General features: G+C 37.8%; 1 protein-coding gene across 2 annotated transcripts in view; it reads left to right on the forward strand.

The window, feature by feature from the left end:
* The first annotated feature begins 2,660 nt into the window (after nt 1–2,660).
* mcu (mitochondrial calcium uniporter) overlaps nt 2,661–17,092 on the forward strand; it is a 64,609-nt gene continuing 50,177 nt past the window's right edge. Inside the window, exon 1 of one of the 2 annotated variants that reach the window (XM_032552918.1) lies at nt 2,661–2,827. In XM_032552918.1, the coding sequence (XP_032408809.1) occupies nt 2,711–2,827 (117 nt within the window). In that variant the 5' untranslated portion in view covers nt 2,661–2,710. Of the gene's footprint in view, nt 2,828–3,154; nt 3,273–17,092 lie in introns of those variants that run through there. The other variant, XM_032552919.1, reaches the window with a different exon arrangement.

Below are 17,092 nucleotides of genomic sequence, written 5' to 3' on the forward strand. Positions count from 1 at the left end.
TAACCAGCAGCAACGAGGTTTTCTTGTGTCTCGATGTGGCCGCCAGGTTGACTGGTGTTTCCCTCCCTCTCGCCTACTGATGTCTGGAAATAAGTCTGCAAGGATAAAGCAGGAAGAGAGAACGGATGATTGATAAAAAAATAAAAATTAAAATCATATATTTTAGCCCAAGGATTAGATGCTAAGTGATGGAATTTGTCAACTATAATTTCCAACTCACTTTTTGGCAAGCTTAACATTAGCTTTCGGGCACTTTAGCCATTTATTTGGGTGTGAACACGTAATCCAGAACACAAACATGTTGTGTTAAATCAAAATAAGCCTGGATCCGTCCATATTTGACAACACAAACTGGTTTGTTTTCAACCAAACAATCTTTAGCGTAAATTTGGTTATATTTATTGGTTTATTTAATTTTTAGAGCACAATACAAAATCAAACAATATCTTGTGTCACGTTTTAAGACATAAAACATACATTAAGAGCTACTCTTCCAAGAATTTCAACTTCATTTGTGGTATACATGTACATTAAAAATGCATAGGTTGTTACAAATATAGTGTAAAACATGTTTGTGTGCTTGGTAATATTTAGAAAACCACAGAGATTTTCACTTTATGAATCAATGCAGCTTTAAAGCTTTGAGCAGGTCATTGTCCATGGCTGAAAATTAGCATTTAAATAGCGTCGCCCACATGGGTCTGCTGTTTTGCACCGTAACAGAAAGAGAGGGGATTGGGATGAGTTCAGGAGAAATTACGTAGGGCTATGTTATTGCAACAAAATTACAATCAACATCACGGTAACTGAACACCTGTTAGCCTTCTCATTATATGTCTTACTTATATGTATTATATTGTTTTAAGGAAAAGTAATGATAAGTAGCCCTGTTATCACACAAATCTGTACCCTGAAGTTACACAACATGAGTTATTGCGGTATCAGGTTTTTCCTTTGACCAACACAGGTGTGGCACATGACAAATTTATGAAGATTAAGCAATACACATTCCTCAGAGGAGTGTTTCCTTGGCATTCATTGACCAAACATACCCATTACCTCTATTGTTATCAGCATTTGCAGAGGTTCAGGGATTCTGGACAAAAAAAATAACACCACACCTCCAGCTTGACTTGCTCTATTGATTGTCCAAAGAGGATCAGAAAGCCTGAAACATATTTAAAATAACACTAGATTTTGAAGTTTCTCTTTGAAAGTGGCAGATCTTAGATCTGATCCAGTTGTACTGTCTTTTGAGACACGGTGTAGTCACGAGTCACTGAAGGACAAGCTATTTTTACTTAGCTGAATGGGTGCTGTGGCTATTGAAGGCACACCGTCATTCATGTTTTTTAAATGTATTCTCCTTTTGCAAGGCAGATATTTAAAACAGGATTTTCTAAATTAAATTATACAAGAAGTGTTGAACTAATGTTTAAAACTATTGGCCACAGCTCATTTTAAAACCATTCAACTTCACTTTAGACAATGCTTGTCATCTCTAGAATGCCCTGTCATAATTATTTGCTTTTGCTGTCTTGTTCTCAAATTGTATTATTTAAGATAAAGTCTGCCTTTCTGAGAAGTGTCCATCTACAAATGTCTTTCACACTGAACAAAAGGAATCAGAACAGAGTTCTATTGAGACAAGTAATTAAAAATTTTATTGTTACCCCTGTTATTTGCCTGTTTTTGATAAAATTCCTATTTCAAATGGTTTTTCTGATATCCTGTATAAAATGTTTGTTTTTATGTCCAGTAATGACATTTCTTCAAGTCTATGTTGAAATTTGTTGAAAGGTTGTTCTTCTGCTATCCTTTGTTTGTTGGACTCACCAGCTGTCACATAAATTATTTAACACAGACAAATTTTTTAAGCAGTGATCAAAGGGACGCATGTAGAAATAAAAAAAGACAGGTCCAAGCATTGAGCCCTGCTGCACACCAGACGGTCACAAACGTTTTGGTTCTACACATAGAAGATAAGCCACTGAAGAAATACACCAGAGGTTCCAACAATTTCCTTGCACGGCCATTAAGTAAAGATCAGAATAATATATAGAAATTACTAAACCTAATTTATTTATTAAAAACTTAATAAGTCTGTGAGTTCTGTGTGATCTTTTCCTCTAGATTGTAAGCAGTTGGACTAGTGGATGCAAACTGTAACAGTGGTAATTTTAGCGTATTGTCCATTTATATTCACAATCAGAGAGTTATTTATTTTTTTTGTAAAATGAACACTGTAGGAAAGTAAAAAAATAACACTGCCAGTGTTGACTTTTTATTCTGTTGCAGAGTGCAATCTGTGTGATTTTTTTGCATTAATTTTGTGTACTTTTTAAAACTTTTCTGGTGATAATGTTAACCGCCACAAAAATATAGATAGTACACTTCACGGTGCAAGATTTCAGTCAATGAGAGTGAATTACACATAAGGTACCTGTGTGAGTGTTTCGTTTTTTTTTTTGGACACGTGGAAATGAAGCCTTGCTCTCAGTGAGTACCCTGTGGAGTATTTTATCATTGGTTACTGGTGCAACACTGGGCATGTGTATGAAGAAATAGTCCAACCCCGTAACCCGCCTACCACCCTCCCTCTTCCCCTTGGTGAGTCTCGGTCCGCCCGCAGCAGTCTCCTTCCCGGTGAGGGTTTCTTTTTTTTTCTTTTTTTTTTTTTTTTTTTTTTTTTTTTTTTACTACTACAGAGATGGCTGCGAAAGTGTGCAGATCGGTACTCCTGTTGTCCCGGAGCAGCGGAACGGCGGCCGGCAGCCTCCCCGTAGTTGTCTCTTCTTCACAACGGCACCAACAACACATAAGACCGGTAAGTCCCAGGACGACTGAGCTCTCCGAGCGGAGAGGGCTGTACGGAAGGGTAGGGTTGGGAGGAAGCACCGGGCGGGCTGGCTGGACCGGAGAGAAGGCTGGCTGGATGGCTGCTGGCTGGCGAGGGGGTTTGCTAAGGAAGTAGTGCTAACTAGCCTGAAGATTTTCCGCTGCTGCCTCGCGTCCTCATGGTTTGGCTCCTTTCGGAAAAAGGTGAGGCTGAAGATGAGTCAACACCCCTCTGTTGTGTGGTTTTACTAATCCTCAGCGGGACGTGGAGCTTTGACAGGAGGCATTGCAGTTTTTTTTGTTGGAGCACTTGCTGAAGCTCATCGACACCCCGCTGGCTCTGCCCCGTTCACTGAAACAATCTGCTTTTACACTGAATGCTTCACTTTATTGTCCTTCAACTTCACAACCAGAGCTTTTCACTATGGCTGCATGTGAGTTAAGATTTTGGGTCACTTCCATGCATCTGCAGTGCGATGTGTGGCTGGAGTGATTACGCGTGGCCACATTTGACTGTCATATTTCCATGCTTTTGCAATAGATGTTTGACATTTCCATACTCTGTGTGTAGACGGTTGCTGGGTTGGCCTTATGGGGTTTTATCTGTGTGAACTCACAGATAAATGAATATCAGAATAATGAATATCTGTTCACAGCCAAAGAGGAAAGCTACACATCTGTGCACGAGTGTGTGTCAGTGTGAGAGGTAGCATGGGGAGAAAGTTTGTGTGCACACACACACACATGAACACCCAAGCCCGCACTTGGATGATGTCAGACTCTGCTGGATGCTTTCTCCCCTCCCTGGGTGTTTCCCCGTTCAGCTGGGAGATCCTGGGTTTTCCTGCAACCTCATGCAGGTCTTGGACATGGCCTCTGTGTGTGTGTTTGTGTGTGTGTAGATGCAGCTTCACTGTGGCTCACAATAAAGAAGGAAAGCGATTGTGTTTGCAGAACTGTGGCTTGTTCCTCTCTTGGTGACCCCTTCTATTTAACTGAAACTAGGGAGGGTTTATTACCGCCTCCGCCTGAGGTTAAAGGTGAAACAGGGAAATCATTTGGAAGTAAAAGAATGAGGAAGTTGTAACGGTCCTTTTACATTCGCTTTTGTTTTTTTGACTTCCTTTGACATCATACTTTTCTCAGGTGTCAGAAAATTACAGATGCCATAATGCTAAAACACATCCTGTAAAAAGGACAAATGTTCTTTGAACATAAATAAGATTATAACCACTGAAAAGTGACTTCCACGGCTCTTTTGCAGGGCAAATGTTCATTTTGCTTTAACCATGGATGCTATTTTAACACTTCCACTATAATCTTTTGTTAAACAGCCACAGTCTCTTCAAAAATTGTTTGAAGAATCTAGAGGTGTTCTCCCGGACTCTGCATTCCCCAACCATTGGATTGGGACGGACACCGGTACCAAAGTACAAGTTTTAAAAAGATACTGTTTCAAAAGGACCAAAATGGTCTTTCACGCTGCTGTTAAAGTTTAGATTTCTTTCAGTAAGATGCCAGAAGTTTTTGTGGCAGAAAGGAACACTGTAGCACTGCTGCACACTGTCCATCAGCTGGCTGGAGGAAGGGTATTAGACTATTTTCCTTGCATTTTTGGGAAAGACTAATTTAATTGCCTGAAAATATTTCCAGTTATCAAGGAAGACTGTGGCAGTCTAAAGGAAAATGTTACAGATAAAGCAACCCCAAACACAAACAGTCAATAGATGTTAGAGGTATTTTAGGCGGCTTTAAAAGTACCCAAACAGAAAATTTGCCTTAATAACAATTTAGTTTTAGTTTAGCCTATGTTACTTTATGAATACAAGAGGAAAACCCTATAAGGAGGAAGATGGAGGAAAATTTATAATTTGTTAGGGTTTACTTGAAAATTTGGCTAAATTTAGCTGGCTAAATGTAGATGTTTGCTTAGGTGTACACCAATATTGTCTGACTGTCTAATTATTTTTAATTAAAATATTGTCTAATTTCAGTAGCAGCAGCAATAATTAGTTTTTCTCTTCAAAAAAATAATACTCCTGGATCATGTTAGACATTTTTGCTTTAAACTTTTGTATAAATACCGTAATACTGTGAAACCTTGACATGTTTTTCTGAGCATTCTCATGAGATTCTCTCATCGCCTCATTCTGCTTTTGGACCTCAGGGTATCTGGACCAGTGAGGAACTACCTCAGTTTTCCTATTTTCACTAGAAGCTCTGGGAATCCCCAAGATTTTATTAGCTGGTGATCTCACTCAGTACTAAGTAGGTTGTCAAAGTATTATGGATTTTTAGTCCAAGTCTGAGGAGGGGTATAATTTTATCCTTCTAGTGTCCTATTTAAACCTTCACTGACTCCATTGGGTTAGTCACTGCTCTTCGTGGCAGGCTTTTTAAAGTTTTCATTTCCTTTCACTCTCCTCACATTACTGTTTTGTTTCTCTGTCACAGAGAGGCTCTTTAGTCCACTGAAGTGTTGCTGTCGCAGCTTCTATAATGCAAGCCTGTCAATTTGTGACAGCCAAGTGTCTGTATTCATGTGGGACTTCCCAGCTGCAGAAACAAATTTTTGTTTCCATATCTCTATTTATAAAGCTGCAGAGGGATGTATATGCTGTTGTCCTGGAGCTCATAGTCTATGTTTGCAGGAATGGTTTTCTGAATGCTTCTGCTACCCTAATGTAGTCTCAGTCATGATGTCCTCGCTCCCCAGGGACGGAGAGCAGACAGACGGCTCCAGAGACTCATGGACTGGATTTCTATTAACTCAGCTGTCGTATAAACTCCTCCATTTTGACATTTGAGATTTGTGAATGATTTATTTCCATTGCATAAGCTAATCAAAGCAGAATTATGTTAAAAGTAACTCACAATCTGATGTCCAAATTTGAAGTTAAAGATTAAGTCGTTCCCTGTACTTATTTATTTCCTTTTAAGCCGACTTGCTCATCAAAGCTGAGCTCCCGGTGCCTTTAGCCGTCGGAGTCAAAGGGTCAGGGCTCACTTCTTGCTCTTAATCCAATCAGAGTAGGAGTAAACTAATTTATTCCCGCCGTGCTCACAGCCTCTGTGCTCGAGTTAGCAGGATTAGCCTGATAAGAGAGTGACAGGAAGCTTTGTGACTGTGCTGAAGGTGATAAGGTAGCAGAATGATTGATAAGCTAACCATCCACCCAGACAGTTTCATTAATGTACTCCACCCTTTGCACTCAGTGGTTTCTGACCCCATTTTTGACACCAGTTATGCACATGTATGCCTGAAAAGGGCAGTAGATGCAATATAAACACTTTAATGTGGCCTCGGTGGTGGAATGTCACACTTTGGGTCATTTTGGCTCAGGGAGATGATGGACAGCTGTGTGGCCTGCTTTGAAAACAGAGTGTGAAACTTTCTTCTCTTTGGAGAATAAAGAATCCATCTGTCCTTTACCATCTAGTTTTAGTTTGTCCATTCGTTTGTCAGTCCTGTTTGGTAGGGATTTAATGTTTGTCTGTAGGACGTATATTTAAAACCTGACCTAATCAGAATTATCTTTCATAAATTCATAGAGAAGTTTTGTATTTATATTCTACTGTATTTATTATTCATTCTTCTAAATATAGACTGAAATGTTATGGTAAAGTAACATAAAAACATGTACAAACTCTCTGTTTTTGACGATTACACAAACTTCTCATTTCACGTGTAGCCTCTCTGTCAGAGTGGAGTCCTGCTGATTTGTTTGGTCTGCTTGGGTAATATTTAGTGATGCTCAGAGAAAGTGTCTGTGTGCACGGAGAGAGTTTCTCTGAGTGGGTGAGAAAGCTGATCCAGATTATTTTCCTACAGAGTGATTAGGTAGTGTTTCAGTCAGAGGTTAGTAGTTACAAAGCAAGTCATTTGCTGAATGGATATTCCTTTCAAGTCTATAAACCATTCTGTGTCCTAGCTGCCGATCATTACATGCTAACTGTTTCCACATCAGGATAAAGCATTTGCCTTGGTGGTTGAAACTTAACCTTTGAAAAGTGCAATTACGCTTAATAGGAGCAGATTGTGACAGTGGACGTTGTAAATGGAGCACAGAAATTTTGTTTGGGTAGTAGGGGAGGAATATGAGGGTGTCACTTACAAGTTTTACAAAGTAAGTGTACGTGGTTGTAATCAAACCTGTGTGGATCCTAACCAGAATCATTTCCTCTGTGACGCTGTGCCTGTGGCTCATGTGGTCTTTGTAAATATGAGGCGAATACTGTGAAGCACACAAAGAAATAAATGTCAAATAAATATGTAAATGCAGCACATTCACTCTGGGTGCTTAACTTTTTTTGAGTCCTACAGTTTATATATAACAAATATATCATCATTAATTACAATATTAATATTGTAACATGCTTTGGGTTCTCAAATCAGACACCGATCAACCAAAGGCAAGGAAGAAGCGAGGCAGATGAGAGAGAAAGAGGAAGGATGAAAAGTTTGAATCATTGCAATCAATATCATCATTAGAAGAATAAAATTTACCAATTATGCACAAGTTGCTTGATTTAACAAATCCTGCTGGCCTACGGACTGTTTTTTTTTTGAAGATGGGATTTTAAATGAATAATAATAATTATTGTAATACCAATAGTTATACAATACATTGGCAGAACCATCAATACTGGCCTATGTTTATAATTTTCTAACATGTTGGTATCGTTCCCATAAATAAAACTGACCTGATCTTAATAACTAATGTTATATTGAAAACTACTGCTTTTATCAAAGATTATGCAGCACATTTATTTTCCCTTTTTATATATGTTTTTTTAAAAAAAGGAAGCAGAACCGGTTAAAATCTGGTTTGACAGGTCAGAATTCAGAGATACTGGGATCTCAGTATTTGCTCGGAAGAACCTGATCGGTGCATCTCTGCTGGTTTGTAGTTTATTAAAACATTTTGGATTATGAGATATTTTTAAGCCAATCTCATGAAAAGGTCTTGAGTTAGTGGAAGTGTTTACTTCAGAGTGTGAAAATGGGCCTAGCTTTTGCGTTTAAAATGTTATTCTTACAGACCATAGTGGCAGGATGAGTATCTTATAAAATTTTTAAAAAGACGTTGCTTATCTTTGGGCGTTTCCCAGAAATTGAATGTTTTATTGCACCATCACAGAAATATAAAGTAAACTGACTTACAGCAAATTTTAATCAACTAATTAATCAATACAAGTGAAAATTCTAGATTTGTTTACCTGTAAATGTGCTACTGTTGTCTTTAAGCTCAGTTTTATGCAGGGTTTGCAGTCAACAACTGGCTGACAGTGAAATAGCAATGCTCTAAGCACAACACAACAGCAAACCTCTTATGTTAAGTAGTGCTGTAGTACGGAAATGACAACCTTACCTGAGACTGCAGTAGAAGCAGCTGGTCCTTCTACGCAGTCACAAACATCCTCGGCTTTCTCTGCTTAATAATCTGTGTTTTCCCTGTGTTTTAGAAGCATGTGACCAGATTTTAGTGCTCTGTTTTCTGCCTCTTTATTTCATGTAACTTGATGTCATTTTTGTGTTTCACTTTGTGTTTTAGATGCTCCTGATAAGGTGACAGTATTTGTTTTTGCATACGGGTGTGGAAATGTGAGCGGGATGCCTGGTTTAAGGTGTGACCATAGAGATAAAATGCTTGACTTTGTTCACTAATTTGGTTTCAACGTTTATTCACAGAAAGCAGAGAACTTCAGTTCTGCCTCTGAATTTAAAAAATGATTGAGCCCTTCTGGGGTTTATGGGATACAGTCACTGGGCAAACATGTCAATATGGGTGAGTGCAAAATACAAAGAACATATCACCTTTACCTGTTAGACGTCTTTTGCAGGCATTTTACAGACTTTAATGAGAACATATTGATAAAGTTCTGAGGTATGTGATATATACGTATATACAGTATATACATATATCTTTCTTAAAATATTCATTAGTATTAGGTGAGCAAGATTACAAAAAGGTTCATCAAAGGCACAAGGTAAGTTTTATGGTGACAGAGCCAATGCTACTGGAGCCATTAACTTTGTGTTCTCTTTATTTTTCTATCCTATAGAAAGATTTTCTGGCTCAACGGCTTTGTGCTTAGCCATGCTGCATTGCCAGTCAGAGCTCTTGCTTTTGTTAACTCTGTGTATGTTCTTCTATTTTCTTCCCCTGGCTTAGTACTTCTGTTATAGGTACTAGGCTGATATGTTAGCAGAGCTATTGTTGTTGTTAACTTTGTGCATTAGTTCTGCTTCATCATGGAAAGTACTACCCGCCCATTGCCTTTGTTTTTTTTTTTTGTGTTTCTGCTACCTGTAGTCATTGCTACTTTTTTTTTTTACTAATTACCAGAAATAGATCTAATTCAACTGTTCTTTGTTTCTTTTTTTTTTTACATACATTTTACATAAATGTACAGAATTACAAATTTATTTGATAACACTGTACCAGCTTTGTGCTCTATGCGTTAGAGCACAACGCATAGAATTATATACAGTACATTGTCACCAATACCTCAATTTGGAATGTCTTTTAATATTGGGACTCGTACAGTTATTAATATTGGATTGGTTTGTCTTTATATGTAGCCGATTCTGAATATAGATACATTTTAGAATATACTGGAATGAATTTGTATAATCTGAATTGAAATTTGAACCAAAATGGATTTTAGTTTGATATGAATTGTTTGTCTTGAAATTTAATTTGCTGATATCTCATTTCCTAAAGTATTTATCATATATTTTTAATTTATTACATTGCATATGCTTTAACATGCTAAAGCTGAAGCTCCTGCATAAAAAGAGATGAATTTCATCCCTTTGTTGCTTCACTATCCCAGAAAACAAAGGAATTCTGGTCCAGTTCATTGGCTCCGAGAGGAAAAATTCTCCTCCTCCTGTCCTCTGCTAGATTTCCAAGCTTTTGCGTTCCCTGTTTCTCCCTGCTAAACCCTCAGCACATCACATTACAGCACCTGCTCAGCATGACACCCTTTCTTACGCTCACCAGCTGTTTGCCCTGTAGTCAAAGGAATTGTTTTAAGCTGAGGTGGTTCAGGTTACTGGACTGTGTTTAGCGAGGGAGGCTACAGCACAATCCTTCAGATGCAAACTGGACGATGATGTTGCATTCTGCTGTTATCTAGTTAGAACGATGTTGTCGTGTTGTAATGAATGAGACTACAGTGATGGACAAAGTCCTCATTAGCACTCTGGAAGGAAATTTCACCCTTGAAGTGGTAAATGACTGGTGAACTTCTGCCTTTGGCAAACTAATTAGCTGCTTCCCATGTTTCTGTGTGGCCCAGTGTGTTTCCAGTCAAGTCTGAAAAGGACATTAAACTGGGCCAGTGTGCATAAAGTGATGATGGATGGAAGCAGCACCTGGTTACCCTCCTTCTCTCCAGGCTGTTTGGAACCTCTGCTGGGAGGCCAGGTGACCCGGCGGCTCCAGCCTGAAGGTCATCGGCCGCCCGCTTTTTATGTCTTTTTGATCGGAAATTGGCGTCATTATTAGGGTAAATATTTAGAAAATATATCTCCAAATGAGCAGCTGACATCGCTCAGAGAACAGGCAGCTGTTTTCTGAGCCTTCCCAATGGAGCAATAAATGATCACAACGTTGCTTCAGATGTTTTAAATGAATTATTAAAAATTATTTTATGCCTGTCTTAACTAAAATTAAAATTAGTATTTAACAAATGCATAATTTAAGTGTAGAATTCATTCATACGAATTGAACCAATCAGGCATTATCTGTCAGATATTGATTGATTTCTGGTTTTCTTTGAGTCTTATTGGTAACACTCTTTAAAACTTAAGATAATTTTAATGCCCTTATTTTGCAAAATATGTAAAAAAAAACAACTTGAAATTATAAAAATGAAAGATTAGCCAATTAGGCTTTTCCTGGTCACTAACAAGTTCATAATTTTTAGGTTTGAGGTTTATCAGTGTCACTATTTAAAACCTAACAAATACCTTTATTTATACCTCTGTACGTATGTTTTTTAATATAATATTGTTTTGACTAAATGTATCTGCAAAACACTGCTTTACTATAATTATGCAAAACACACCAATCTGGCTTTTTTTTTGGTTATTTTGATTTTCTTTTAGGTTTATTGGTACCACTATACTCTGTAATTGATTGGTTAACCTGGACAATGAGTTAACTATAGACCAGTTCAATTGATAAGGGCAGTAGTAGTGACCACTAACGCTGATAAAATATAAATGTAACCCATATTTTAATGACTTAATGACATGATTAATTAAACATTAAAAGCTTGTTTTTTCCATAGAAGTCTGCCACTATTGGAGTCCCATATTACAGGTGCTGGTTATGTTTAGTTGTCAATATTTGGAGGTCATAGACCTTAAAAGGACAATGGCTACAGACTGTGCAATTTGTCACAATGAAAGTTTTGTCCTGCAGAAAATCAGGGCTACCTGAGCGTTCAGCTAATTAGCAGGACAGAGGTACGGTTGACCTCTGCTTCAGGAGGTATTGATCCCTTGTACCTTTGTTTTCCCAAGTTTATGTGATATAATGAAAGCTCCAGTGAAGGATTGATGTTGGCCAGATATCGGGACACTGGCTCATGACTGTTTACCTTAAAATAAAAGAAGATGTAAGATGAAACCCCATCTCCTTAATTACGCCCCGTCACTATTATAAAATCTTACACTCATCACACTTTAAGTGCAACACATTTTGATTTAAACGTTGTTTTTAATATTTTGAACATTAAGATTAGGTAAAACTAGCAAAAAAGTCTGGCTTCTGTCATGCTTTCCATGCAAATGTTCACTTTTTAAAAATTTGATGGCTCTTGTTTCTCAAGTACTTTAATCTACTTTATTCAGATTCAAATTAAATGTGATTTAATACTGATTATTATTGACTCTGCACCTTAAACTACACCTTAAATTGCCCATAGGGTCTATTTGTTTAAGTCTATTTAATAAGGTGGATTAGAAAAAGCAGAATTGCCCTTCAGCTTCCCTCACTTCTTGCTGCGGCCAAAGGAGGCAGCTTTGATTTTCCCTACTGTTTATCGAAGTTGGGAATATTTCTGGCCAGAAAACATGGATAGCCTTAAAATGATGATCCAATGCTGCCCCTCCCCCACATACTGCTAGGTAGCTTTCTGAAACAAGGCTGCATTGCTTTCCCCTTGTCTAAAAGATAGACATTAAACTGCTTGGAAATATTTTCATTAGTACCCAGACACAGACCAAAGCCCTCACTCTGGCTATCCCAGCAGATAGCCTGACTATGATGAATGATTAATATATAAATGATTTAAGTTGCATAACTATTTTTTAAAAGTTTTATGTACTGTAGTTACAGCAGGAATAATAGCATCTTGTTTAAATAAAAGTGGTTGGACCATAAATGCATTTCTGTTTGAGATTTCATGGGTAAATACTGTTAAAACTCAAGGTTAAAGTTATTTAGAGGTCCTAATACTAAGCCATGCCTGGTATTGATATTTAATTCATTTGATCTAGAAATTGTATGTATATTATTAAACTATGATTATACTTAGAATTTTGATTATAAAGTCATAAAAAGGACAGAAATTTATAGTTTAATCCAAGCAATCTGATATAAAAGATTTATGTAAATATTATCTCTGCTGTTTCTCATATCAATTGCTCTATTGCACCATTTATCTAAGCTTTGACATTAATTATCATAACACTATATATTTATTTTTGTCGATCTAAAATGACAGATGTCAAGTTTGAGGCAGAAAATTGTCACATCAGAGCTTCACAGTGAGAGGAGCATCACCACTTCAATAGAAGCAGTAGGAGAGATAAAACTGGCTCGGCCATCAACAGCGAGGAAGCTCTTAATTGGAAGTGGAAACATCATGCATGAACGAGTCCTATTTTACTAATGGAGTAATTTGATGGAGATCGCTCAGAGGATGAGGGGGATTCTGATGGGAGGATTCCCTTGGCCTTATCTTCACCCCCTTTTATTAAGCACAACCTAGCTGCCGTTTTTCTCACCGTCAGCAGAAATAATGAAATGATCATTATTCGAACTTCAGGAGTACAGAGTTTTATTCAGAAAACAATTACCTGCTCTCAGCAGATGCAGTGAAAAAAAAACTACAATAAAGAAACATCAGAATAGGTGGAGAATGTATGCTACGATAGAGGCATGTGGCTGCTTGTCTTTGAAGAAGTCTTAGAATGATAGATAATCCGTTGCTTTCCCTTCACTACACAATTTTGCCTCATTAGGTTACAGTTTAGCTAAAATGGACCACAGCGAGAAAACAATCAGTCCAATCTAATTGAAGCTAAAAGCTCAGGACATTCCAGGGTAAACCTCTTCACCTCTTGTTGGATTAGTAGCAAGAAAAGCCTAATCTTTTTTTTGTTTTTTTAAGTCTCACTACTTTCTTTGGTCATATCGCTAATTATTGATTCATTTTTTGTTTAGAATATCTGAAATGCTGACAAACTGGTGGTGTGACCTTTCCTGTTTTATACACAATTTTCACTCCATGCCGTTGTTTTTTTATTTTTATGCAGTTATGAAGCAGTGTGGTGAAACCCGAAAATGGTTCTTGCGCAGGTTTCTCAAGTTGTTGGTAGGTAACCAAAAAGTGAGTGTGTTGCTAGGTAACCAAAGAGTGAGTGAGTTAGTTGATTCCACCAACCTTGCTTTTGCTGTGAGAAGTTGAGCAGCTGAAGCCTTTCCTATGCCTAGATCCCCCAGAGTGCTGTGCGGTTTTGGATCAGAGTTCAGTGAAATTATTGAAAAATCTACTAGTGTTGATAGAAATGTCTATTGCAACATATAGTATTAATGATTTATTGTCCAGCTCTACTGTGAGGGCACAGACTTATTTGAAAACCAGAGAAAAAGAGTATGTGCTTTGAGAAACAGCAAAAAAACTACAATGGCCCCAGAAAACCAAGATTGTGCCTCTTTCTCTCCTCCACTTTAGAATGATGATTCTTCAGAGGTTGACTAGGTGGTTTCCTCTGATAAATCCAGCTGATAACTGGATTGATGAACTGGATAACTGGACAACTATTGAGGAGAAGTCAATAGTTGAGGTGTTCGTGTTTCAAGGAACTCTGCGTGTGCTTCTGTGTTGCTCTTTGTAGTGAAACATGCATCACTTGCCAAGGATATGAGGGTGGTTCATGGTTAAACAGGATAAAGAGAGTATTGTGGCAATATGGTTGTGTTGAGGCCTTTACTTGGAATGGGATTGTGTGTCACTAAGGAGTCTTCTCAGCAAGGCCCAGTGCCAAGCTGGCTGCAGATTGTCGTTTCTTCTTCAGTGCTATTTCTACCCTGGGTGGTTGACATGGATAAGCTAAAGCCGTCACATAAAAAAAAAAAATCACTTGAAGCCGTCAAGTTTGACATCTTTTGCCTCGGACAGCAAAACTCCTGATGGGAAGGGAAAGTCTGTTTGTGTAAACATATGCAAATTGTGTTTCTTAAAGTAATTTATCAGCTTTTGAACATAGTGGTACTCAAGGACAATGTATTATTATTATAGAAATCTGCTTTGTTGTGCTTTATTTTCTGTTGCACTTTTATGCATACATTAAAAGATAATTATTCTAAGTTCATCACTTTTCTTAGCTAGGGAACATTTTTGCACTTTGAGCTGAACCTGGGTTAAAGTCTTCTCCATTTTATGAATACCTAATCTTTTCTTGGAGCTTCTTGGAGAAGTTATACTGACTCCTCTAAGCTCTTCAAAATTAGATGTTTCTCTTCCTTTCTGCATCTGACTTCTCTCTTCCTGGGATTAGATGTCTATATTTTGTGAAAGATGCTCATGAATGCCTCATTAAACCACCAGAGGTCAAGGAGTTAGATTTTAAGTGAGACAGAACGGGCTCAGAGCACATCCACAGAGTCAATGATCCCCATGAAGCAAGGCTCTGTGTTAGGCTTGATGCCTGCTCTATTTGCGCTGTAATTACCCAGATTGTAGCGGTGCCATGGTAGACACAGGCACTCACAAGGGGTATTCACCATGGAGAAGATAAACAAAAGGTGTACACCTCGGTCAAACAATGGACTAAATTCTGAAGTCCCTTTTGTATTATTTAGAAGTGATTAGTTGAACCTGAGAGACCAGACAAACATGACTTCTTTTTTGTGTGTTTGAATTTGGGTTGTAACCTCTGTCTCATAAATTTCAGGTGGGATTCTTGATGTTCTGTTATAAAGCTTGACTCTAATAGGAAAGGAAAACTGACTATTCTATTGCTAAATTATAATTGCGTCAGGAGTCTGAGCCTTGAGCCTGGTCAGTTTTAATTAACATACTATATCACCACAGGAAAGTCGATGCTTGGAAGCACATTGGAATAAACATGCTAGAAAACTAGGGTTGCATGCATGAAGGGGGATAAACACACTATTTGTAAATACATTAAGAAAATTAAAACTTGGGATGTCATGAATTTAGGGCTTTTAGGTTTTTATTTGAGCCTTTCGTTTTGCCAGGCTGACATGACAGACAACAGTCAAGAGTTGCATTAGATTAAATTTATTGTCGATTTCCTGAAATTTACACAGGGTTAAAAATATAGATCGATATTCAAATCTATAAACCCACGATGTCAGGAAAATCTGTAATTGGAATACTCTTGCTGAAATCATTGATAATGATTACAATTAATCAGCATTTTCCATCCAACTGGCCTCATAATGCACTGACATGATATTGACTGATTTGATATTGTGCAGCTCTTACCCCTACTTACATTTGGTTAAGCGTCAGTACTACGTTTTGTAGCAATTAGCATAATTCTGGCTGGATATTTGACCCAGTTTCTTGGCAGAAAGCTACACTTTTGTTAAGATAGTTGCACAGACCTTTCTTTTAGATGTCAAAAGAAGCGTATTTTTGACCTGCCATATCCATTCTGAAACCAGTTTTTATGTATTTGTTAAAGGGTAAGTTGAAAATATTTAATAATTAAACCCTCCACTGAAACTACCCCACAATATGATGCTGCCATCACCTTGTTTTACAGTTGGTTCAGTGTTCTCAGGCTTGAAAGTCTCCTTTTGACTCTATCAAACTTCATTTCCTTACGACTAAAGTGATCTGTCTTTTATGTCCCCACATCATAAAAATCATGTCCTGAAGACTTTTGGTTCTTATTTATGGGCAACTGGAACTGTGAGTCGAGCTAAAAGGTATCCGCTCTTTCTCCCGTGTATTGATAAAATTGAACCTGTATATATTAGAGAAAATGTACAATAAATTGAATCTTGTGGACCCAGCCTCGATCTTGAAGAGCACAATCTTTTCTCTGCTCAGCCAGTTTGAGTTAAATGCTTTTGTAAATATCTCAGTTTCTATGATGCATTGTTGTTGAAGCCCTGATGTGAAAAAGCGACTTTCTTTTATTGTTCTGCTCCTTCAATGGAAGGAAGAAAAAACACTTCAGTGTTCACTCACGGCAAGAATGGAGCTAATCAATACCAATAGTATACAGTGGCACTGCTAAAATGCTCTTATTTGAATAAAATGGCGGCATTCTGCTGTCTTATTAGGCGTCATTGTGAATTAGTGGGTTTATTAATGAAAGCTGACACCCACTGTTGTTGTTCTCGGTCACTGAGTTACTGCCACACTGTTTGTAGTTGTAGCTGTTATTTATTGTGCAGGTGCTTTTCGGTTATGAGAAACTCGGCATTTAATGAAGGCCTGGCGTCAGCAGAACTGGGGAGGGCTTTTCCCTCGAGCTCTGACTTTTGTTTGCAGACACCAAATGTGTACAAAGCTTAAGCTCTGCTCGAGGTTGTGCTACTTCCATGCTAGCCTGATCATAATTAGATAACCAAGCTGTGAGGTCAAAGGGTAATGTCCAGTTATTACCTTTGCTGACACTTTGTTCCTTTTTATAGTACCTCGGAGAAGTATTCATACCCATTTAATGTGTTTGTGTTTTTGTTGTTGCAACCACAAATCTTATAGCTGTTATTTGGGGAGTTTCAAGAGGAATTTATGTGACAGACCAGTACAAAGTTTTCATTTTATTTGACAAGTGTGCAGCAAATACTAAATACTTAAAAATTTATAGCCCAAGCAAATCTGCAACACCTCTCCCTAACTGATGATTGCATAATGACAGTGGGACATCCCTTTCACCCTGATGCCCCTAGCATTCAGTGCAACTCGTTATCTTCAGAAGTCACCTCACTGGTAAGTAAATTCTACATCTGTGTGTAATTTAGTCTCA

This window comes from Xiphophorus hellerii, chromosome 22 (genome assembly GCF_003331165.1).
Source record: "Xiphophorus hellerii strain 12219 chromosome 22, Xiphophorus_hellerii-4.1, whole genome shotgun sequence".
Classification (NCBI taxonomy): Eukaryota; Metazoa; Chordata; class Actinopteri; order Cyprinodontiformes; family Poeciliidae; genus Xiphophorus; species Xiphophorus hellerii.